This window comes from Typopeltis vanoorti, chromosome 20, assembly GCF_054136105.1.
Source record: "Typopeltis vanoorti isolate ZY-2024b chromosome 20, IOZ_Tvanoo_1.0, whole genome shotgun sequence".
NCBI classification, from domain to species: domain Eukaryota; kingdom Metazoa; phylum Arthropoda; class Arachnida; order Uropygi; family Thelyphonidae; genus Typopeltis; species Typopeltis vanoorti.
In genome coordinates, this window is record NC_143568.1 from 64177221 (window position 1) to 64203950 (window position 26730).

Sequence of the window (26730 nt, forward strand, 5' to 3'; positions counted from 1 at the left end):
CCACAAAGGTGGAGTTCTGCTACGCCCGATCATTGACGGAAGAAATGCTCGCACATATTTATTGTCCAATCACCTCTCCAGCCTCCTAAAGAACATATAAGAAAATCGGACACTTACGTTAAGAATGCAAAGCACTTTATTGAAAAATTGAAAAACGATCATAAAGAGCAGACATTCTCGCTAGCATGGATGTGGAATCTTTATTTAACCAACATCCCAGTAGAAGAAGTTATCAGTCTACTATACAATCTCTTCCCTGAAAATACGGCTCACTTTTTTCGTCATTGCCTTAAATCTGATTATTTTAAATGGAATGAAACAATATATTAGCAACTAAATGGCTTAACTATGGGCAGTCCTCTTTCCCCGCCCTGTGGAGATCTGTTCATGGAAAAACTAGAAGCAGACATCCTCTCAAAATTAGACCCAAAACCTTTAGTGTGGTTGAGGTATATAGATGATGACTTCATAATTGGAGGGACAGAAAAACAGCTCTTTTGGACTTTTTAACCAAAATTAATTATTTTCATTAAAAAATACAATTCATTTTGGAACTGGAAAAAGATAATCAACTGTTTTTGGATACTCTAATCAAGAAACCAGCAGATGGACATATCAAACTAACAGTCTACCGCAAACCAACACACACTGGATGCTACCTTCATTTCAAATCAACTCATCATATTTCCCAGAAGCTCAGCATAATACATATGCTCAAAAATAGAGCCACAAACATGATCTCAGAAGAAAAAGAACTCTCTGATGAAATTACTCATATATCAGAGACATTAATAAAAACAAATTGCTAATCAAGGAATCCAATCAACAAGATTCTTCATAGAAACCCCCAAACAACGACAACAACAACAACAACAACAACCTACCATCACTCAATATAGTTCATCCATAGTTATTGATTATGCAGGCACAGTGTCCGAAAAGATCACAAATCTTTTTAAACCTCTCAATGTCAGAATGGCGTTCGAACCGGTCAAGACTGTCTGTCATGTTTTTTGATCGCCAAAAGACATTACTGCTTTTTTCAGACATGCTGGAGTGTACAACATCACACGTGCTTGTGGTCTAAACTCTATAGGACAGAAGTCGAGAAGCCTCGAAATCCGATAAAAAGAACATATAGGAGATGTTAATAACAACAGAACAGACAACTCAGGTCTAGCCCGTCATTTCGCGATTACTAAGTATACCATTGATTGGGATAACAGCTCCCTGCCTTATCTAGATTTCCGTTGTAGAAGTTTCAAAGAAGCAGTTGTAGTCCTCCGTTCTGGATAAAATATTAACAGAAACCAGGCAATGATAATAGCTGACATATGCAAAACCTTAAGAAGACCATGATTGACCTTGACCTTTAATTGACCATGATTGACCTTGACCTTTAATTGACCATGATTTATAAACATCTAATACCAACAAGTTTCGCCGACGTGGTTGTCCGGCTTCTTCAGGGCTTATAACGGTAAGAGATTAAAACTACAGAACGTGCTCTCATAACAGTGACTAACAGAACACGCTCCATGCGTGTAACATTACTCGTTCTGTTTTAATGTTTAATTTATACGATAGTGTTACTCCATTTTCTCTGTACCTTTCAGTTTTTTTCTAGAAGTTTTTTTCTAGAAAAAAAAAAGTTTTTTCTTTTTTCCATAATGCATTGCAGTATACATCTAGAAGATGTATACTGCAATGCATTATGGGTGGGGTCACAACCCAGACCGGTTTCAATCTTTTTTGAGATCTCATCAGTAGTGAGATGTGCTTTACATTATGGGAAAATACTAAGAATAGTGATCAGAGCTTTACCCACCTTTACAATGAGTTTCCCTGGTGTTGTATCATCTTTAGACTTGAACTTTGTTTCAGGCGCAAACTTAACTGTTTGCATACTTGGGATTAGGAGTTAAAATAACCAAGTTTATAAAATAACTTGGTTATCCTAATATATATATATATATATATATAGTTAGTTAGGAGAGCTAATTAGGTGGCTTTTTTTTTCACAGTGGCAGCCTTTCTATGTCTTCTATGCTTTTAATTTGTATCGGCATTGAAGTTTGTGACTTCCTTATAAATATATTGGCATCTCTGGTCCACACAAATTGGTAATTTTTTTTCTATTTTTGCTTTTCTTGCTTGGTACGACAGATTCTGGTTGAGTGGTGTTAAATATTTGGATAGGAAGATTGGTGTATTTTCTTGCTGTTGGTTCACGTCCTTGGCAACTGGTATTTTCTGCCTGCTGGCTTTTATGATATTGTCTATTGTGGACTTGCTCGTAAGACGAATTATGACTGATGCAGGTCGTGGCAAGCCTTGGTTTTTGCCCTACCTAGGAATCTGATTTACGGTCTAAATGTCATTAAGCTGTAGGGGGATATCAATTGCATGGCCTAATTGATATTACAGTTTCAGGAAGACCGTTTATGACAAGATCTTCTTTATGTTGTTGCTGATTTAAACGTTTGTATTGTAGCTTTAGAGAATGAAGTTCTTAACAGAGTTCAGATGTCTCTTTCATCAAATTGTGTTGCCTGTCATTTGGTGCGTTAATGCTCATTTTAATGTCTTTTACCGTTTTCAACATTTCTATCACTGCTAAATTATTATGTTTTACCAAATCTTCATATTCGCTAGATTTTTTTGTTATTTGTTCGTTCTGTTTATTAATGAGTTCTTGCACAAGGTCTACTAAGCTGGCTTTTATGGTCTATAGACTGTTTTCTATTAGTATATTTAAAGACTTGAACTTATAGTACTCACCTGCATTTTTTTGTCTGTTCAGTTCGTCGTCTCATTTTACCTCCGGTATAATTGGCTGCGTCGTAGGTGGCTGCTTTAGGTGCGTTTCTTTGTTTTTCCTACAGATTACGCACTTCCATTCCTCACGTGTTACATCGGATTTATATTAATGTTGCCCGGTTGTTTCTGAAAAGTCGGCATATTTTAAGTATAGAATCCTACTGCATTTCGTACAAGTTATTTTACTTCCGTCGGACGATCAATCTTCCAGGCATTTGATACACTTCATGACTCACCTTTCTTCCCTTGGGCAGTTATGGCGTGATTGTAAAGATGGCCACGTCCTTTGTTCTTTGCTCTTTGTTGACCACGGTCCGCCGATCTCCTTGAATTTTATATCACTGTCTTCAGCATGATAAGTAGGGTTACTTGGGAACACTTTCAACTTAAAGCAGGAGTAGGAACACTTTAAAAAGATGACATAATTATTAATTCGGAGTACCTTTTTCTGATTGCTACAATAAGATGCTGATGAATTTATTTTTGACTATATTCTAATGATTGTAGTGAAGCTCTCTCTCTCTCTCTCATCTACCTAATTCTACTCGTTTCAACTTGAAGTGTAGCACAATCTTCGAACTGTGGTGAACTTAGCCGACCATGATGAAAGGCCAAGTTTTTCTCCAAGACAGGCAATGGGTAGCGAAACCATTCAGTCACGCCTGATAAACAAAATTATAATTATTAATTAATTATTTTAAGTCTCTAAACATATGTCTGGTGTTGTTAAAATATACCTGAGAAGTTTTATCATTCATGAATAATTTACGTCTTAAATATATGGTGTATAAAATTGATATGAATTCACGTCTACATGAAAGGGAGAATATTTCAGAAATGTGATTTCGTATATTGAAAATATTAGTCAAATGAAGCAAAATTGAAATCGAAATGCTTATGAACAAAACGGTACATGAATTAACTTAAAGATTTAGTTATTAGTTATTTAACAGATACATGGTTTCTAGAGATGATTTGTAATTTAAATAACGTCTTCAGGCATGTAACAGAAAACTAAATAGAATTTATTGTTCCTATTATAGAATATGAGTACTGGAAATGATAACATAATATTCGAGATGCTAAAATATGGGGGAAATTTGGTTGCAAAGAAATATAGAGATCTCAGGTTGTGCCCCCGAAGATTGGAAAAAATCGGTCTTGCTTGTTCTTCACACGAAAGACAGTGCTTTAGAATGCATCAAACATTACAGAACTATTGCACTAATGAGTCATCTTGGTAAAGTGCTGATAAAAATATTTACAGAACGCCTGAAGGGTCATATGGAGGCAGATCTTTCGGGATTTCGAAAAGATTTAAGTACAATAAAACAAATACTCGCACTAAAACTAACAGCAGAAAAAACTGGAAGAAAGAACATAAAGATATCTTGCTGTTTTGTGGACTTCCAAAAAGCCTTTCATATGTATTAACCAAAATATAAAATGGGCTATCTTGCAATCCTATGGTGTGGACCATAAATTGATCCGCCTTTTGAAATATATAAATCGGCAAGCACAGGCAACAGTCAGGATAGGAGGTATGACTGGATATTGGTCTATACCGGTTGGCACAAAACAAGGGGACCCAATCTCACCAATCTTCTTCCCACATCTGGGAAGAACACTAGATAAGATAAACTAACTCTGCTTTGCAGATGACATCATTCTGATTGAAGAAGACACAGCAAGGATGGAACGGACATTGCAAACACTATATGCATAAGGAGAAAGATATGGGCTTAATGTCAATTTTGAAAAAAATAAAACAAAGATATTCGGACAGGAGGAATTACAGAACAAAGTTACCATAGAAGGATTTCAACTAGAAAATGTGGACCACTTCACATATCTTGGATGCCACATGATTGATGACTTGGACCCATAAAGAGGGTTTAAAATTAGAAGCTATTTTGAAAGCCATGGACAAATTTACGGAAGACAAGAACTATAAAGATACATATTAAACTGCTTATTGTGGAAACCTGTATCTTCAGCAGCATGCTTTATGGATGTGAGTCCTGGGTACACCTGAGAGAATCTGAAAGGAGGATATAAGATTCAGATGGAAGTGCTACAGAAAATACTTGCGAATAAGCTGGATCCAGAAAGTGAACGACGAGGACTTATTTATTCGATTATACAACCAAAGGAATACCTAATCCATAAAATAATCAAAAGGAAACTACGTCTATTTGGTCATATATGTAGAATGAAAGATGAGAGGAAATGAAAAACGCTTCTCTTTTGGATGATTGAAAGAAAGAACAAAAGACGATGACCCAAACTTTGTTGGGTCTTCGCTTTCTCTTGTTGGGACGAAAACATCGTCCAATGGTGCGGCAACTCTCTACACAGACTCAGTCATCTTGCACAAAACAGAATGCAATGGAAGAATCGTATTAAGATGGCATCAGACGCCTACGGGCGTTGAACCCATGGCTGTCGTTGTTGTATACAGATATATGTTCCCACAGAGAAGGCGGAGAGGAGATGCCAATTTAATTATTTCATTCCTGTACATTTAAACATTCGAAAGATTGGCAATTTAAACCGAGTTGCGATAGTTTCACATCGCGCGAAATTCATATTCATATTTATCTAAAGGCCTGTGGTGGCTACAAAAACAACGAGCACACTTTAGAAACATTCAGAAGATTAAAAAATGAGAATATGTCAATTTATTTTAAGGTTTTCAAGATTTCTGGAGAGCGCGAGGAGACTTAATGAGAAATTTGATGGAGACGATGCAGAGATGTAATAAGGGATGTGAATTTAATTTATTTGTTTTCATAATTACTTAAATATGAATTAAATGCAGTCGAGCGAACAGTATATAAACAACACTTCCATAACGGATATAAAATAAATTAAAAATAAAATGAATGGAAGAGACCGGAAATTTGAACGAATGTCTGAACGAAACAAATAATACATTACAAATCTACTGAGCGAAAAATACGTTACAAAGCTCATAACAAATCAATGCATTAAAATACAGAACAGTACATCTTCTTAATCATCATTATGATAATGATGAGAACGATGGCTGAAATCTTAAGAATCAATCTTAAGAATTTCGCAATTCCGAATCTGTGTGTTTTTAATTTTTATTAAAGTTGTGGATTAATCAACAACACTAAAATATTTCCAAACTTTGAGTATTTCTCACTAGATTGGATGTTGTACTGGAATTTTAAGAATCATGGAGAGGCTGGTAATTCGAAAATCATGAAAGAAGGGAAGAATTACCTATTGATTTATTCAGCAACATATTTTCAAAAAACATATTTTAGATTTTATTCACAGTTCATAAAAGATTTGTTAATCCTAATTACCTGCAATGCATCTATCTATTTTCCAGCAGTTCATTGTCCTCTTGTAAAATTTGGATAGGGTGAGAGAAAAAAGGAAACAAGTTATTGAAATAAGATCGTGGTTCAGTTAAAAGTAACGAAATGTGGATTAGTTGGTTTACTTAAAACTCTGCCTTGTAATTGACTGACAGAATTCATGAAACAAAGTCGGTCTGGTAAAGAACAATAAACATGTTATGTAAGGCTTACGATACCGCAGTTACAAAAAAAGCTTGTGAATGGAAAAAGTACAAGGAAGAAATTTAAGAAATTAGTTAATTTGGGAAATTAATCAGCTGGGGGTGGGGGGGAATTATACACTAACATTTCTGGCGAACTCGAAAACGGAATTGCTGGTTGTGCACTTCAAACAGATTATCCTTAATCGGTAATTCTTGAAATGATAGAAACTAGTATCTAGAATTAGTAGTATATCAGATACTGTCACTGAGAAAAAAACTTGAATTTGCGTCCCACTTTTCCTTCCCAAACCTGCTTACCAAAGTAGATTTCGGAAGGAATTGAAGTATACAAAGCAGGAAACCCAGTAAGCCATGTCTCAGACGATGGAGAATAGGTATGCTACTAAAAGTAAATTATACAAGATATAAAATATTATGGTGGAAAATTCATGAAACAGAGATGTAAATTATAAAAACATTGATATGCGATAAAGATTTTCCAGTGCTTTATTATATAGCATAGCATGATTCGCAGTATCCCCCTTTCCACCTCACACACAATACACACAGGAACTCTTTTTACGGAACAAGGAAGGGAAAAGAATAAACACAAGTTTTTCACAAATCCAAACAATGCAATGCTCCTAACATTAGACAGTGGTCTACTTGCTTAGGACATAAAAAGACAAAAAATAAATAAATAAATAAAAATTCCAGGACAGAATGCCTAACTGAACATCAGCGGTTTCATTAGAAATTTGCAATTTGCAATTTCGTAATAAAAGGTTCCCATTGAAGATAACTAAAATGAAGAAAACTGTCATTTCCTGCAAAAAATGTTTTCACAAATTTAATAACAATGATGTCGGAAATACAAAATATTTCAATGATATTCATTTATCATAACGTAAAGTAAGACAACATTTTTCTTTGTGGTGTAAAATCAACTCTTCAGGCTGAAGAGATTGAATTAAATACACACAAAGAACATATTTTATTAAATAAAACAAGTTGAAAATCACATGGATAAAACTTAAATAAAATAAAAGTTAACCAATGTTAAACAGGAAAATAACTAACACGAAGGTATGTAAATATCCATCACAAAACCATAATTACATCTACGACAACTTCGAGGAACGTTTACACGATACCTTATACTTAAGTAGGTAACTTTACGCTCGCTGTTGTTTTGCATGGTTCTGTTTTAGGGAATTTTCTGCTGTGATTTCCCTTAAAGACTTTATGGATTGATATAAAAATGTGTCTCCGCACTTTGAACACCAAAATTTTGTAAGTTCTGTTACGTCTTTGGATAAAATATGTTAGCATCTCCAGATATTGTGTTTAATGACAAAGAAACGAATATTTTAGAGGGATGAATGTGAGAGTCAGGAGAAGGGTACCAATTTTTCTAATATACAATTTTTCTTATATTTCACAACCAGCCGCGCGCGCGCGCGCGCACGCACGCACGCACGCACGCACGCACACACACACCCACACACACACACACACACACACACACACACACACACACACACACACACACACACAAGTAGAGTTAATATTTATAAAGAAAAGAGTTTAAGTATTTAGCATAATGACACACCCAATGTAGAGGCCTTGGGATATAACACGTTAAGCTACAGGAAAAATTATACATGAATAACAAAATTATTCAATAAAATTAATTAACGATGGCTCAGTCGAGAAGATTTTGAAGTTTCACTACAGTACAATTTGTAAATACGAATTTACGAAAATAGCTTCTTTGATCATTTTTATATTTTGCCTAAATAATATGGCTACTGCTAGTACTACCTCAGCAGACTGCTCGCAAAATGACGAATTTTTGAAATGTATAAACATGGCACATGCTGTACAGAATTTTATTGGTGAAATTCTGAAAATGTTAAGGCTTTCTTCAGTTCAGCTGAAGATATCCTAAATTTAAGAGAATGGTCTGATGAGAAACTTCTCAAAATATTCACTATTAGAGAATTCAAGTTAAGACGTTTTATTGCAAAGTATGATCATTCCGCTAAAGACAGCTCAGTTGACCTCTTAGTCGACATCAACCAACTAGAAAGAGATTAAAGATTTAGATTCTGATAATTCAGTATCAAAGCCTCTTGTTCAGGAACTGAATCTTTTAAAGGGAGAATTAAGTTCAAAAAATTGATAAAACTGTTCCTGACTTAAGTGGATTGGAGGAGCAGCTTACTTCTCTTGTTACGGATCACAAAATTGAAAGAGAGGTTAGATAGGAAAAAAGTTTCTCTCCGATAATGTTGATTACGATGCACGCACTGGTAAGAGATTTTTGGCTTTAATAAACAAAACTTAAGTTCTACAGCTGCGGAAAATCGGGACACTTCTAGAATTAAATTAATTTACATATCTATGATTATACTTAGATATCTTAATACATTTAATATAAATTAAGGGGATAAAAATCAGCTAATCCAAGCGTAAGTGAACACCTGGATAGTACAACACCAAGGCAACTCGAAGCAAAGGTGGAGAAAGCTCCCTCACTATCCTTGATATTTTGTCATAATGTAAAACACAGCTCCTAGGAGATGTAATACTGCCTTACATTATGAGAAGAGATCACTACGTTGTTCCACTCGATGATAGGCTCACCCCGTCACCGAGAAGAACTTTACAGTATTGGCTCTACCCAGTGGCAGGCTCACCCCACCATCAAGCAGAGCCATAATCTCAGCCGTGGCCCCACTCAGAGACAGGCAAAAACCTACCTCCAGGTGGAGCATCTCAAAGCCAGATCCGCCCTGCACCGGTTTCCACCCTCATTGGGTCTCATCAATAAGTAGGTAGACCTGGATGATGGATGAAATCAAAATTTAAGTGAAAAGAACTTGCATACCTTCGCTATACGAATGCCAGAAAGGTGTGCCCATATATTATATTATAACTAAGATAAAAAGCCAAACGGCTATTTTTTCTGGCGAAGTTAATTAAATTAAGGGGATAAAAATCCCTTATTGTTTTACAGCCAGTATGCGAAACGCTGAGATCGAAAACTACGATATAAGAGTTTCATGCCATAGATTATAATATAATTATGCTTAGTTATAATATAATATGTAGGCGCACCTTTGTAGCATTCGTATAGTGAAGGTATGTAAGGGCTTTTCACTTAAATTTTGATATCATCCAGGTCTACCTACTCACTGATGAAACCTCAAAAAAGGTTGAAACTGGTCTGGGTAGTGACCTCTTCTCGTAATGTAAGGCAGTATTACATCTCCTAGGAGCTGTATTTTACATTATGAGTAAATATCAAGGATAGTGAGGGAGCTTGTTCTACCTTTGCTTAGAGTTTTCTTGGTGTTGTACTATCCAAGTGTTCACTTACGCATGGATTCGCTGATAGTTCTTCGGCATGAAACTTTTATATCTTAGTTTTCGATCTCAGAGTTTCGCATACTGGCTGTAAAATAATAAGGGATTTTTATCCCCTTAATTTAATTAACTTAGCAAGAAAAAATAGCCGTTTGGCTTTTTATCTTACATTTAATATAAATTATTAAAATCTTCATAGTCTTGAATACACTATTTAATTATTTAATGTTATTTCGGATTCCGATTCCACAAAATCTTTCCAAGCAGATCTTTCAAGGCAACCCACTTCTCTTGACCATCTAGGTTTTTGGTGTTAATCTTGAACATGAAAAACTCCAAACTACATTAAATCCATATGATGTTGAAACCTTTAAATTCAGTTAATTTTTAAAACGTTGGCACTTTATGATTTTTGATACTGATGCATTCATTTCTGCCTTCTCAAGCATTTCTTTCAGAATGTAAAGGAACAGTCACAATGCAATATCAGATATTCAGATCAAACTAAAATTGAGTAATAAAATAAAATAAAATAATTCTATATGTTATTCAAGTTATCATCCAGATTTCAATCCTTTCTCATCAGCTATTAGTCTCTGAAGAAATTAATAGTTCATCTTGTCAGGTAATCTTGGGAGAGGATTTCTTTATGAAATCATTTACATGCATGTTGTTATCAGTATGGTGTACTTTCTCTTGATGGAACTGATTTCCAGAGATATTCTTCAGATTTCTAGTTGCACGCATATTGATGGTACTGAACTGTAGCAATTCGATGAGGCTAGGGACCAGAGATGAAGTTCAAAGCCACTACAAAATTTTGCAATATAGCTCAAAGGATTACCTTGAATGTTGAAAAACACATGAAACAACGAAAGAAAGGAAAGTTATTATCCCTCTTTATGATTCAGTTGCATCTTTATACTCTGCACAGATTTGGTCTTCTTGGTTGCTTCTAGATCAGCTGGTGGCAGAGCATATTCAGATTCAAGTGATTATGCTCGAGGGAGGTCTGTGAAGTGTTCAGTATTAAGCTAGGTTGAAGGTGTGTGGGTTACAAAGTTTAGTTGATAGACGAAAAAATAGAGGCATGATAGAAAGTAAAAATGTGGAAAGGGTTTTATTAAACTGATACAAAAAAAATGTTTCAGTATATGACAAATAGAAAACTAGGGATCATCCGTGGAAGTTGTTTAAGAGATAGTTAATAGGGGTGTGCGGACTAATTTTTTGCGTGGAGTGGAATGGAGTGGAATGGATTGCCAGAATTGTTTGTACGTTCCCTGACAGTGAATGCGTTTAAGGAGAGATATGATAAGTGTTATGTGTCACGGTCTCCAACGATGAGTTTTCGGACTCCATGCAGATACCATATAATAATCTTTTCTTACAGAAGGTTTTCTTCATCCTCTTCCTATTTGTTCTCTTATGTCATAACACAATTGGATGCTGATGCGAAAAAATATGGATATCAGTTCTGTTACTGTTTCATCCCCAAATCCTTTATAAAGAAACTAACTTCGGAAGAGTGAGATGGGATTCTGATGAAATCAAAAATGCTCGACAGCAAGCTTCATTTTAAGAAATAAGTCTTCAGAATGCTTATCATCCATTTGATTAATTACCTTCTATATCAGCATTTTTTCTTGAGCAGAAGTAGATATTATTTTATGCTAGAATAGGTACGAATATGACTTTAGATAAGCTGGCGACTTCCATTTTATACTTGGGATCAAGAATCAGTATCATGCTTCCCCTTGGCAGATCAACTACTATATAAAAAGACTATCTAGAATTGAAAAAATGTTTGTTGGTCAACCGTATATTTTGATGTCAAGAACGATGTGAAATCTTTTCATACTTGTCAACTATGGAATCCATTCAGAGGGAAGGCAACTTTTCAGTCTGTGGACCTGCCGGTTAGGTCATTTTAGTATATTTCTGCTGATACTATTGGTGCCTCGATACATCTCAAAGGGGTCAAATGTTTGTTGTAGAATGCTTTCCTGAAGTATTTCGACAAACTAAATATAACGCAAAAAAAAACTGTGTAGTTTTTTGCTGAAAAATGTTGTATTTTTTCCTATGTCATTCTTAACTGACATAGTTCGAAACTTCACATAACAATTGCTTCTACATATATAAGTTTTCTTCTATATTTGATAAGTTTTCGATAATAATGAAATATTCACATCTACACACTGACATCAGTGCAATGCTCTATCTGAGCGAATGAATAAATCACTGCAATGAATTTACTCAAGCACGTCGATGCAACGGATTCGGACTTGAACCTTCCTACAGCTTTATTCTAAGATGTAGGAACGCTATAATAAGATGGGTTTAACTCATAATCAGCTATATCAGAGCGAGGAGTTAAACCCATCTTATTATTGCACAGTCGTGATCTCTTTCACTTCAAATATCTTAATCCTAATGTAGGATAACAAAATAAAAGATGAATTTTTATGGGGATGATACAGAGATTTATCTCTACTTATGAAGTAATAAAAGAAGAAAGTGATGCTTAATCTGAAAGGAGTAGATAATCTTCAAACAAGTTGAGAAAACAAACTAAGCTTTGAGTAGGAAATTTAGTCTTAGTACAAGACTGTGGAGATGAAAGAAATGTAACACTTTAAATGTGAATACACCATGAATATACACATTTGTAGACGTATTATCACCTGTAACTAATAAGACTGTTGATAGCAATTCAGTACCAGCTGGATGAAACTTAATGAAATTTGCTGTTCTAAATGGACATCGCAGATTACGAAGTCATTTTAATAATTGTTTTCAATGGCAGAGATAAGAAAAACAGAATTATACGTTTGGAGGACACATACAGACTCTTGAACTCAGCCTGTAAATACAACGTCTTTTACTTCGTAAGATCAAAATTAGAATCTCGTTAGATGGGGAAGAATCTGTGTACCTTTACAGGGGAGACTTCCAAGTGAAAGTCACTTACTGGTCTCCTGTGGAGATTCCAGTCATAAATGGGGAGTTTTCATCCCTCGAGCGAACCAAATCACCTTACTACAGGAATTCACGTCAATGACAGACATAATCAGCCTCATAGATGCTTTCACAAAAATTTCACAAATAGTCTTTTGATGTATTCCTTGGAATAGGTGCATACCTATTGATTTATTCCTCGAAATCTTACAGAACTAACGTCATTCAGTGTTATTATTATTATTATTATTATTATTATTATTATTATTATTATTATTATTATTATTATTATTATTATTATTATTGGTGGTATAATAATATTTACCAAACATAAACTAGAAGTAACAGAAATAAACTATAAATTAGAATACGCAGAAAACATATGCATCGAAATTAAAAACATCAAACAAGAAAACTCCCTGATATTAAACGCAATATACAGACCAACCAACTTAAGCACCACAAAATTCCTAGAAGAACTAAACAGATGGCTTTCAGCCACGAAAGTAGGTACCTCAGAAAACTTGATAATAATAGGAGACATTAATATAAAGATTAGGAACGTAAATAACAACACAGAACAATACCTAGACTTATTATCGGCATATAACATAACCCCATCCATACAGTCGTATACACGAGAAGAGATAGTCGGAAACACAACAACCTCATCCTGCATTGATCATATAAATATAAGGGCCCCTCCAAACAGCTACACAGCAGCTGTCATAACATGCAAACTGGCAGACCATTATTTCACAGCATTACAGTTACACACAGAACCAGAACCCATAAAAATCACTGAGACTACAAAACAGTATTACAGCATTCTAAACGAAACAATAGTAAACGATGAAATCAGAAAAACAGACTGGATGCAGATAGCATCTTTAGCCGCTGCTGAAGATGTCTATAATAATCTTAAAATTGCATTTAACAAAATATATAACAAAGCATTAACAAAAATAAAAACACGCTCCCAAACGAAACAAAATTCATGGATAACAGACAACATACTAACAGGCATACAAAGAAAAGATGACCTATGGAAACAACTTAAGAAATCGCCGAACAATATCGCTTTAAAAGCTGAATACAAAAGAAAGCGGAATCTCCTAACAACACAGATTCGAATGGCAAAAAGAAACTATTACAGCAACAAATTAACAACAGTTCAGAATAACATAAAGGAAACCTGGCACCTAATTAATGAAATGCTGGACAATATACACAGAACCACTGCCTCAGAAACAATAAAACACAGCTTTGCCTGCCACCGCAAATCCCTCAAGCAGTTGGCAAACAACTTTAATCAGCACTTCGTGAACTCTGTCCAAAAAAAGAAACTCACACATGTGGTTCCCCACAGTAACAAAAGAAGAACTAACACTGGCAATTCAACAAATTAACCCTAACAAAGGACCGGGGATAGACGGAATCAGAACAAAAGACATCAAGAAACACTCAACCAACCTACTTCCAGTTATACAAAAGCTGTTAAATAAAACTTCGAAACGAGACACATACCTGAAACACTGAAGACTGCATTAATTACACCCATACACAAACAGGGAAAAAGAAACATTATAAGTAATTACAGACCCATCGCCATGCTGTCTGTAATCAACCAAATCATGGAGCGCATCGTGCATCAGAAACTCTCCACATACGTTGAAAAATTTCAAATCATACCCAAAACACAGTATGGCTTTAAATAAAAATAAAACAACAGCAACACTCCTGGAAGATTTCACAGATCTAATAAATGCTTCATTGGATAAAAACAGAATAACATTAGTGGTATTCATTGACCTAACAAAAGCATTTGACACACTAACACACTAAACCTTGTTAACGAAACTAACCCATATCGGAATTGGAGGTCGTCTACTCCAGTGGTTTAAAGCATACACGAAAAACAGAAAGCACATCACACGTATAGGATCAGCATACAGCAAAGAGGTACATGTAACCTCTGGAGTACCACAAGGAGCTGTCCTATCTCCCATCCTATTTAACATATACACACACGACATAAGCCTACTCCAACTAAAAAGTAAAATCTTCCAGCACGCAGACGACACGGCCATAGTATCCCTTCACAACAATGCAAATATCACTTACACAAATATGCAACACGACATCAATCAAATCACTAACTGGTTAACCGAAAACAGCATATATATAAACCCTGGAAAAACAAAGCTAATGGTATTCAAAAACCTCCAAACTCTGCCAACAGAAACTAAATATCGCACTATCCGACATTCATCCTCCTATATACAAAGCATACAACCTAAAATTACAACCATCACACAGGTGAAAACAATACGCTATCTTGGACTTCACTTCGATGCTGATCAAAGTTGGAATAGCCATACAAATTACCTATATAAAAAGCTTAGGATAATAGCAAGCCAACTATACAGATTAAAAAACATTGCCCCAACCCACATAAAAATACTAATCTATAAATCATTATGTGAAAACATTTTAAGATATGCAATCACATTATACGCATTCTGCGCAGACTACAGACTTAACAGGCTACAATGGTTGCAAGATAAAATGGTAAAACTGATATTCTGGGAACAACCTACTCTTATGCAGGAAGCACGGAGAAAACACAAAATATTTAAGGTGAAACACGTATGCCACTACACAGTCATGTTAAAACGTTACTACAGCCCAACATATAGAGTAACCAGAACACCATATCAAATAACAAGACCACAGTCAACAAACTACATAACATATAAGTACAACAATCACCACGGCAAAGCCACCCGAAACTTCTATGTACCTGACATGATAAACAAACTGCCGTTCGACAACAGAAACCTAGTAACATACAGAGAGCTGAAACAGGCGCTATATAAATATTATATCGAGAATAGAGCAATTCCTGTTTCTCTCTCACCCACACACACACACACGCACGCACGCACGCACACACACACACACACACACACACACACACACACACACACACACACACACACACACACACACACACACACGCAAACCTATGACAAAGCCCCTCTCAAAAAACCATCACTACAAGAACACAAAGAAACAAATATACCATGACTAAATCCAACCCTATCTGCACAAAAAAAGAAGTAAAACTGCAATAGCAGTTGAAGTCTTCCAAGTACGTACCAACTAACAGTAAAATCAACACCTGGCTTGTGACCAGTATAGGAACATAACCAAGAAACCACCACCATCTATCATCTATTATCTTCCTCAGATAAGCTCTGCTAAGCTTCTAAGAAAATTATTAACTTGCAAGTATCTGTTATTCACAACTGTAATGTGTTATAAATATTATATATATATGTATATATATGTATATATATATAATTATTACAGCATCTATGTATGCAGTTTATCTGACACATAAAAAAAAAAAATAAAATAAATAAATAAATTATTATTATTATTATTATTATTATTATTATTATTATTATTATTATTATTATTATTATTATTATTATTATTATTATTATTATTATTATTATTATTCTATATTCAAAAATTCTGTATAATCTTTATTGTAAATATTAGAAGAACATGTGTTGTAAATACATAATACAGAGGCAAAAGGTATTTTTAAAAATTTTAATTGAAATCCAATGTAGAAAAGTAGCACTTTGTGCTGAATTCTGTAAAACTATAAGTTGCAATGTCAATCAAGATGTTTATTGTACGTGTAAATTGAAAAACATTGAAAAAAAAATATATATATATATATTTTTTAACAGATCAATAAAAAAATATGTATGCAATTTTTAGAATTTTTAAATTTTGTAATGTATATAATCTTACAATGTAATTATTATATGTATGCAAGACATAATAAAGTGTTTAAAAAATTATTATTATTATTATTATTATTATCCATTATTCAAAAATTCCGTGTTATCTTCATTGTTAATATTAGAAGAGCACGTGTTGTAAATATAGAAGCAAAAAAATATTATTATTAAAATTTTACTTCAAATGCAATATAGAAAAAAAAAATCACATATGCAGCACTAAGTGCTGAATTTTGAAAAAATGACAAGTTGGAATGCCACTAAAGATGATTATTGTAATTGTGTAAACAGTTTAGAAATCAACATACACACTCTAAAAATATTTTATTATTATAAAAACTTTTTAATCTATTGTAAATATAGCATTGTAAATACATTAGTGAAATTGCAAAAAAAAAAGCATTCTTATTATAATTTATATATGTTTATATATTTGTACTTAATCTGAATTATATATTTGTAAATACTCTATATATGTATATATGAATGACAATAAACTTATTCTATTCTAAAAAAAATTATTATTACATATCACCGCCTAGGAGTCCAAAGACTCATCGAGGGAAGGCACCTACTCTGCAATTCTCCGTCTCCACTATTCCACCAAACGTAACTACCTTCTTCATCTACACCAACGCCATCTACAGCCGACCACAACTACTAGTATTTTCACAGACAATCACAAAACATCCATGCTCACCGCGGGATTCGAACACGCAGATGCTAACCGCTCGGCCAACCATGCCGGCGTTATTCTTTGAGTAATGTAAATTTGTCGCAAATGTATAGGAGCAATTAAATTAAATTTGCTCTCACGTATGGGGTGGGACCCGAAAAGCTCCCTCAAAATGCTTCACTCAATACAGAGGACAGCAATCAGACTTATTAATGACTCATCTCTTACCAACTCACTCCCCCCACTTTCGCACAGACGATCGGTCTCCGCACTATGTATATTCTAGAAATATTTCCGTGGAAAATGTCCATCTGAAGTGACATCAATAATTCCCCTAGTTAGCACTAGGCTCGTTGGAACACGTAAAGCTGCTGCTCAGCATCCCTTCACAGTGCACCTTGAGACCCACAAAAGAAGTTTCTTTTTCTCCTTCTTCATCCGTGTACACTGCTGTGCTGTTGAACAGTCTTCCCCTCTCTGTGTTCCCCAAGAATACAATATAGAGTCATTCAAATCAAATGTGAATAAGTTCCTTCTTTCCCAACCCACGATCCATACACGGTACTAATGTAATATAGGTTGACCAGCCAACCTCTCGTGTATGGGCCTAACATTAAAAAAAAAAAAAAAAGTAAAAACCTTAAGAAGCTTAATTAGCTACTTACTTGCAAAATGCAATAAATGACTACTTATTTAATTTAATATTATTAAATTGCATTTAATAATATTTAAATTGGATTATATACATTCTTAGGAATGTATATGCAGAGGAAGAGATCAAACAGAGGACTTTTGGAACTTTTTTCTATCCGTTTTCAAATTGCAATAAATTTACTATTATCATTTTTAGTAGTTATAAGTTTTCAAAGCGTGGTCTTTGAAGGCATACAGTGGTCAACCACACAACAGGACAACAAAGGAAGTCGCCATTTTAGCAGTCACCCTAGGATCGCTAAAACCAGAAAGATGAAATGCTATAAATGCTAGGAAAACTTGTAACGGCGGAAGAAAACTACATAACATGCAGGAACTGTCACAGAAATATGCATTTTCTATGTTTGGTACTGTCCGAGGCACCTTGGTAACGAAATCAAATGCGAAGCGTGATGAGTGTAAGTGTCCACATTGTAGAGAAAACGAAGGAATGTCCTTCAACGGCACGCTGGAAACAACCAAAGCAGAAAACAAAGGTAGGCGCTAAACAGCTAACGAAGCAATCAACAGAAGAGGAAATGAAAAACATGCAGTACACTAATGGTGAGCCCACTTTAAATGTACTACTAGAAAATTGATTATAAAACCTAAAAGACTGTTTAATTAATTTTTGGAGAACAATTTGAAAAACATACCGCATAAGTTACCAAAAAATTCAACCAATATGATGAATTTATTAAATTTCATAACAGTTCTGTAGAGGGTGTATCGCAGACCGTTAGAGAAATTAACAATAGCATTAAAGAGATAACGGAAAGACAGCATAACTTAAAGAGACAAAGGGACTACGGCAAGAATTAAATTCTTTAAAACAACACTACGAACTCATAAACCAAAAACAGTATAAACATTATCTCATAGATGGTCTCCCAGAAATTGTAAATCTTCTACCGCACAGTATTATATGGATAAGAAACAGCAAAATAAATGTTCCTTAAAAAGACACAAAACGGAAAGCCAATCCAAATAAAATCCGTAGGAGATTCAACAGACTCCCGATTAAAAGGAACAGTGATGAGTCTAAAGAAGGGAACAACGTACCAACCTATATGAACTCAGATCAACAAGCAGATGTAATAACCCCGGATCATGACAGTTGACACATTCTAAACTCGATAACAGAATGGAAACAAGTGATTATTCCAAAATGATTATGTGTTCTTCATATCAAAATCGGGAGCATTCAGAAATACTAACTAACTCTGCAAGCCTATCTGAAGGAAGATATGGACAACAAAAGTGATAATTTAATACTAACAGAAGTATCCACATCAAACGAAGACACAACCATCTACCAAATGCAAAACTTACAACAACACAAACGTTGCAGACAAATTAAACGAGGCGATAAGTACTAGAAATAAACTATAAATTATAATTTGTGGAAAATTTACTCGTATGCATCTAACTTAAAAACATCAAACAAGAGAACTCTTTGATATTAAATATCCAATTTAAGCACCACAAAATTTCTAAATGAATTAAACAGATGGCTTTCGGCCACTCAAGAAGGCGCGTCAGAATACCTGATAATAATAGCGGACATAAATATAAACATTATGAACAGAAAATTACAAGATTTTTTTTATTATTATGTTGGGCCCATATACAGGAGGTTGGCTGATCAACCTATAGTGCGTTAGTACCATATATGGGCGATGGGTTGTGAAAGGAGAAACTTGTTTACATTTGATTTGAACGCCTGTATATTGTATTCCTTGGGAAATACCTCAGGGTGAAGACTGTTCCACAGTACTGCAGTAGCAGGAATGAATGAGGAGGAGAAGAAACTTGTTCTGTGGGTTTCCAGCTGTACTGTAAAAGGAATTTGGGCGACAGCTGTACGAATGGGCTTAGTACAGGGTGGGAGAATTATTGATTCTGTTTCAGATGAAACTTGCCCGTGAAAATATTTATAAAATATACAGATAAGACATACGGGTCCCCTCCAAATTGCTATACAGCAGCCGTCATAACGTGTAAACTGGCAGACCATTATGTCACTGCACTACAGTTACATACTAAACCAGAAGCCTCAAAACTCACTGAGACTTCACGTTGCTTATGCTGAATATACTAATCGTAAACGTATGTTTAATAAAATATATAACAAAGCATTAAAAATAAAATAAAAATACGCTCCCAAAACAGACGAAATCCATGGATAACATGGATATTGTCTGTTAATCATGGATTATCCATTGAAAACATTTTTTATCTGCCTCCTCAACGTGAATTATTAGACTGAATATAAAAAAAAATATATTAATAGACATGCAAAGAAAAATGCCCTATGGAAACAACTTAAGAGGTCACCTAACAATACAATTTACAAGCTGAATAAAAAAAAGAAAACGGAATCTCTTAACAATACGAATCAGAACTGCAAAAATAATCTATTACAGAAACAAATTAACAACAGCTCAGAATGACATAAAAGAAACCTGTCACCTGATAAATTAAATGCTGCACAATACACACAACATCATTAACTCAGAAACCATAAAACACAGCTTTGCTTGCGATCCCAAATCCCTGAAAGAATTGGAAAAAGCTTTCATCAGTATTTTCAAAACTCTGTCCAAATTCTGGAAGAAATATGCTCTCCTCACACAAAGGAATATTTTCCCCTAGGAGACCACGAGCAGCCAAGAGCCAATGCGGCTCCCCACAGTAACAAAAGAACTGTCACTTTCAATTCATCAAATTAACACTAACAAAGGAACAGGAATAGACGCAATCAGACCAAAAGACTTACGAAAATACACTAACCTACGTTCCGTTATAATAAAACTGTTAAATAAAATCTTCGATGCAGGGCACATCCCATACATAAACATGGAAAGGGAAACATTATAAGTAATAACAGACCCATTGCCTCATTTTAATCAACGAAATCACGGAAGCCATTGTGTATCGCAAACTCTTCATAAACGTTAAAAAATTCCAAATCATTGTTGAATGTTGGCATTGTTGAATACCAGTCGAATAATGATGCCAAATTAATAATTCTTCATTGTTTTTGCAAACACGTTTTGCCCTAATGATTGTTGTAATACTGACGTAATACAGTATTGATCTTAATAGTCACTATAATGAACCTTGACCAGGAATGGGCTGATCATGTGTTGTTAATGTTGGCGATATTCTTCACATGAAATCAAATGTCTTAATAGCTTCATCTTTCAGATGTACGAAGTTGCGCTTCACGTGCAGTCGTCAATTTAATCCATTGTATCTAATGGAATAATATAGTCACATTCTAATTTATACTTGCATTTGATAAGAATTAATAATATCTTTGATCTCTATATATAATAATTCAAAAAAATTAAATGTTAATAATAAATAAATATTATAGAAACTCCAGAAGAAAGCTCATTATGGGATCGATTATAACTGATGGCTACAGCACTCTTTGTATGCCTTTTAGAGCTCCTTCCCAGTTAGTCGATCGTTGGCATAATTGAAGTAAGTTTTTTTTATTTTAATTTTTTTTAATACAGGAAAGTTTTGTTTTAATTCCACATTTCAAAATCGATCTCAGAACTGATAGTATTACTCTCTTTCTCCCCTCCACTCTGTATTTAGTACTTGCTTGCATAGAATATATTTATGTGATAAAACAAATTATTGAAAAAAGACGAGAAATTAATTTAGATACTCATATGTCCTTGATAGAATACGAGAAAGCTTTTTATAAAATAAACAGAGAAAACTATGGAGTATAATGAAAAAACAAGGATATTGATTTCATTTGGTACAAGCCATGCAAAGTTTATACAAAGATACAAAATACCCTTATAGTTTGGTTACACATTAACGGATGCGAGCGAAATAAATCAATGTCTCAGACAAGGATGTAGCTTATCTATTGTTAATGTCGGCGATATTCTTCACATGAAATCAAATGTCTTAATAGCTTCATCTTTCAGATGTACGAAGTTGCGCTTCACGTGCAGTCGTCTATTTAATCCATTGTATCTAATGGAATAATTTAGTCACATTCTAATTTATACTTATAAATATATATACTTAATATATACTTAATATATATATAAATATATATATATATATATATATATATATATATATATATATATATATATTGATCAGATTATTAAAATATGAAAGGCAACAATAAAACAACTTATCCAATTATCCACAAGAACTGTTATCAATATATTACTATATGCAGATGATCAGATTATATTACAAGACAATTAAGATGACCTTCAAAAATCAGTGTCCGAATTAAACAAAATAAGCCAACAATATAACTTAAAATTTCTTAAACAAGATAAAATTCACTGCATTTAAAGTTCGAGATCATATTAGATCAATAATAGGTATTGGAAAAAAGTAATCGAACAGATGACACAGTTTCCTAAAAGTTAAAGATATGATGGAAAAAATAAAGAAAATTCAGAAAATCTGTGGAACAATTAAAATAACACTGGAAAAAAAAAACAAGACGAGAAACAACTAAAATTTTACAAAGTAATGGCCACTCCCACTCTGTTATATGGTTCAGAAACATGCAATGTTAAACAGGAATAAAAGGAAAATGCACAGATGAGATTTTTAAGAGCAATTAAAGGATGCACGAAATTAGACATTATAAAAAATCGACTACGAAACTTGCAAGAAAGAAATGTCTAAATAAAATCCCAAAATTATCACTTAGAAAGTACTTATTCGTAAACAATTTTTGAACCTTTATATTATCAAAATGTTCAAACCGGTAGCATGCACATATATTACGAAACCTTCAAACAACTCTGGACTAGACTAAAGTTCTCATAACGGGTAGTCTAATGCATACTTCGTTAACATTCTACTCATTTATATTCTTAACCACGCTACCGGTCAAGACGTGTATAGACGTCAAGGTCATCATGGAGATGCGAAGTGCATATTAAAATTGTAATACCGTTGATATTACATTGAAATATATGATGGATACGAAGCGTACGATCATGCGTATTTGATCCACAATGGCCGGATGGGTGGTTCATTTACCTCATTTGGAATTTATAAGACACGACAATATCGCCTTTTCTGGACGTTTAAGCAAGACAGCATTATCGCAGCAGAAAATTTCATTGCAGAAAACTCAGTGTGGGTTAATAACAACCACAGTTTCAAATTCCACACTGACACATAAAAAAAGGGATGTGATGCAACATTCCTAAAATAGGATTTCGTCATCTATCTTGTGTTATAAGGAGTCACTCAAGAGCGCAATCAAACGCTGCATGTATTGCAAAAGATAGCAGTACTGTTATTTTGAGTGGGAAAGCACCAATTTGATATCTCGTTTGGAGGCGAAGATTTGTTACTATTCGGAGCAACTCGTTACACGCGACAGGGAGTTGGACGAAATCCTTCGCAATGGAGATATTCGAAATTGGCATTCCAAACTGGCTTTTATACGCAGTGGTGGTTCAGTTGGTGATTCTGATTCCGTCATACTTGTAAGTAAAAGCTTCCTGTTTTGCGATTAATTATCTTTGTTAATACAACGAAAAGTGTATGTTAGTATAATAAAAAAAAGTAACTGTCAGCGGCATCCGTAATTGCTTTAAACTTCCAGAATCATAATACAAATATGAAATAACAATAAAAAAATAAATGAATTATTTCTAACATTTATAATCCATGATTATCTTCAGCTTTGCCCAAAATAAAATTAAAAAGGATTATTAACATACCATGAAGATGAAAATCGGAATTTTGAAAGCTACAGATTAATAGCGTTTCTATTCAGAAAACTATAATTAGTGTAGTAAATACTATACATATTATGAAAAATCCATGATATCATTAAGAAGGAATCAATCAATATTTCACATCTTTCGTGATTTTACTTCATCCAGTAATTTTTTAACATGTTCGCTTAATGTCCTAGTGTCGGTCTGTGGTTGCGGGAAAAATAATATTGAATTTAATTCTATTGCAAATTCAACACTATGGAAATCGATTATTCTAACTATGTAAAATGAAGTAAAATTTCGATTTGTTCAAAATGTTATTACTTGAATCTTGGATTTTAATTTCATGTCTTTCTATACTTCAGAGAGCGAAATAAATTATTTACAACACAAATTTGGTTCTTCAGGAATTTACATTAAAATGTAAGGAGAGCAAGTGTTTAGAATTATTTTTTTTTTTTTATTTCATTTCATTTGAACCATTTTACTGGCAAAATTGCGCGAAACAAAATTATGTCTTCAATGCATAGACTGAAACAACTCTAAGTCAGCGGAGTGTGACAATGAAGAATGTTATTACATAGAAGAAATGACTCACGAACCTAATATCACCTTTTTATGATTGCCTAAATTCGCAGCCTCACTTCCTCTTCTTTTCTTCTTCTTCTCGACGTTGTCCTTTTCTCTTTGTTGCTCCTTGAAATATCTGCTGCGCACATCATTTAACTGAATTTCTACCCAGGTTTTATATCAATTGGTCCTTATGCTGTTGATGGTCCCCTGAGAATCACAACTCAAACGGAACTCCTCAAATTTCACTCTAAATAACACTGGACTAAAATGAAGAAGCGAGGTTGCATGTTCCTTCCTCTGCAGACTGATACCACCGTAGCGCACTTAGTCTAAAATACACGTTGGTTATACACATCGGTTTCGAATCCGTTCTAGGAAGTAAAGATTTCATGAACGTGTATTCATCGGAAAGTAAACTAATCTCATCTGGAACCGACAGTCTTTTATTTCGGAAACTAATTTTTTTTCTTTCTTTTTATCCTGTAAAACAGCAGATCTGCCAGAAAAAAATACGAAATTTAAACACAACTCACTGGTCATCACTACTTCGACCGTAATTCCAAACACCCATCAACCACAGCCCCTGTAGACACCTGTAGAAGTCGCATCATTTAGCCGATGTCCACATTTTAATCCTCTACTGTTTTACCTACGTCGTCTCTAAAAATAACTGATATCTCCCTAAAACAAAATTTTATTCACAAAAGAATAAGCCACTTACTGAGATAACAGGAAACCTACAATTTAGGAACAGTTATGTGGTTGACGTTAAACTTTTACTTGTTCAGAGTGCAAAATTCAGCATAAGATTAGAGCGCTATCATACAGTAGAAACAATATTCCACTAATTATCAAAAATGATGTCAGTAAATTTGAAAATTCCTTTTTCCGCTGAATATTCAAATTTTCTGTGATAATAAAAACACAAGGGTCAAATGTTATATAATTTGAATTAAATCTTATTCATCTACTCAGATCTGGTTGTTTTTCTATTTTATTTCAGTTATCTTACCAAGACCCATAACTATTGGCAATCAAGAGGTATTCCATGTTTGAAACCTTATCCACTAATTGGAACATTTCCTGAATTATTTGGAAAGGTAAAATTCTTATTCTTTTCATGAAAATTTATTGCGGTTTAAGATTAACATTGATCTTTTTATTGATTAAAAAAATTAATTTAGTTGATAAATTGGTTTTGATTGAAAACGTTTTGATTGAAAACTTGACTAATTTAAACTTGATGAAGCAAACGAGTGGTGAAAACGAATATGGAAAAAGTGATATCATGCTGATAAACAGTAAGTGAACGAGATACGAGATTTCCGGTGGAAATGCTGAAGAATCCACATATACGGACCTATAATATATTTCATTATATGGATATGTATGAGTTTAACGGAGGGGAATGCACTTTAGTTACAGCTGACTGGAATCTAAACTTGTTAATTATTATTTTCATTAGATTAACAAATTCAGTTAACATTAATTTCTAAAGTACTATCTAGTAGGTTAGTAGGAATTTATGTACTTTCATCGAATTAATATTCTAAGGAGATATATCAGATGAATGACGTGCTGAATAAATTTGAGTATTCAGACTTCGAAATCTTTATATGTGAAGTAATTACCGTTTACAACTAATTAAGTGAAAAATGCGAGATATGCGTTTCTCTATTGATTGAACAGTTTATCTCATTCAATGGGCAAATGAATAGTTAATAATATAGCAATTTAGAGGTAAGTCAAATTGAGTAATTTAAATATTTGAGACAATAGGATGAAATCCAAACATGATTACGATTTTTAGGTAGAAAAGTTAGCCAATTGGACAACTGGAGGTTATGATTAAAGTATTGTTTACAATATTGAAGTTATTACCCTTTTTGGCGTCATAGGTTAATATGAATATTATTTAAGGCAACGTGAAGTAAATCTCATAATATCTTCATTAGCATTATTAGTGAAGTGAAGTGATATTAAGTTTGATATCATGCTATCAAGTAGTTATCGTAATACCATGTTATCATGATATATTATAGTTCTGATCTCATATAATTTGATTTATCTCTATGATATCATATTGAGATTCACATTAAACTTCATTGCATTAAATAGTATTAACTTTGAAAGATAAATAATCGTCTGAAAGAACTTGTAGGCCTGTTTACCCAAAGTACCATCAAGTAGTGGTGCTCAAAAATAATAAATACGCCTTCTATAAAGTAGATCTCCTAGCGATATTTAGCTGGGTGAAGACTACGATTTCAAGTTCAGATCTATCAAAATACTGTCCTATCGTATTTCACTCAGAAAGACCGCACGACACCTGACCTTATCTTTCGTAATCTAATATCCTATCTCGGCTCACAGTGCAACTCCCTTCTTGAAATGACTCTCGCTTCCAACATTTGCTGGTGTGAGTACCTCAAATTCACAACGTTCTTCACCTCTGAAAAAAACTAAAACCCTTTTCTTCTCCCCATATTTCTTCTGATCAACACTACTTCTAACACTATATAAATACAAATCCTTCCTTCC

General features: G+C 33.9%; 1 protein-coding gene across 1 annotated transcript in view; it reads left to right on the forward strand.

Moving 5' to 3' along the window:
• The first annotated feature begins 348 nt into the window (after positions 1-348).
• Positions 349-26730, forward strand: part of LOC150095506 (cytochrome P450 3A8-like) — a 93453-nt gene continuing 67071 nt past the window's right edge. The window contains exons 1-2 of the mRNA XM_090410695.1: positions 349-449; positions 25193-25289. Of these exons, the coding sequence (XP_090266821.1) occupies positions 349-449; positions 25193-25289 (198 nt within the window). The remainder of the gene's footprint in view (positions 450-25192; positions 25290-26730) is intronic.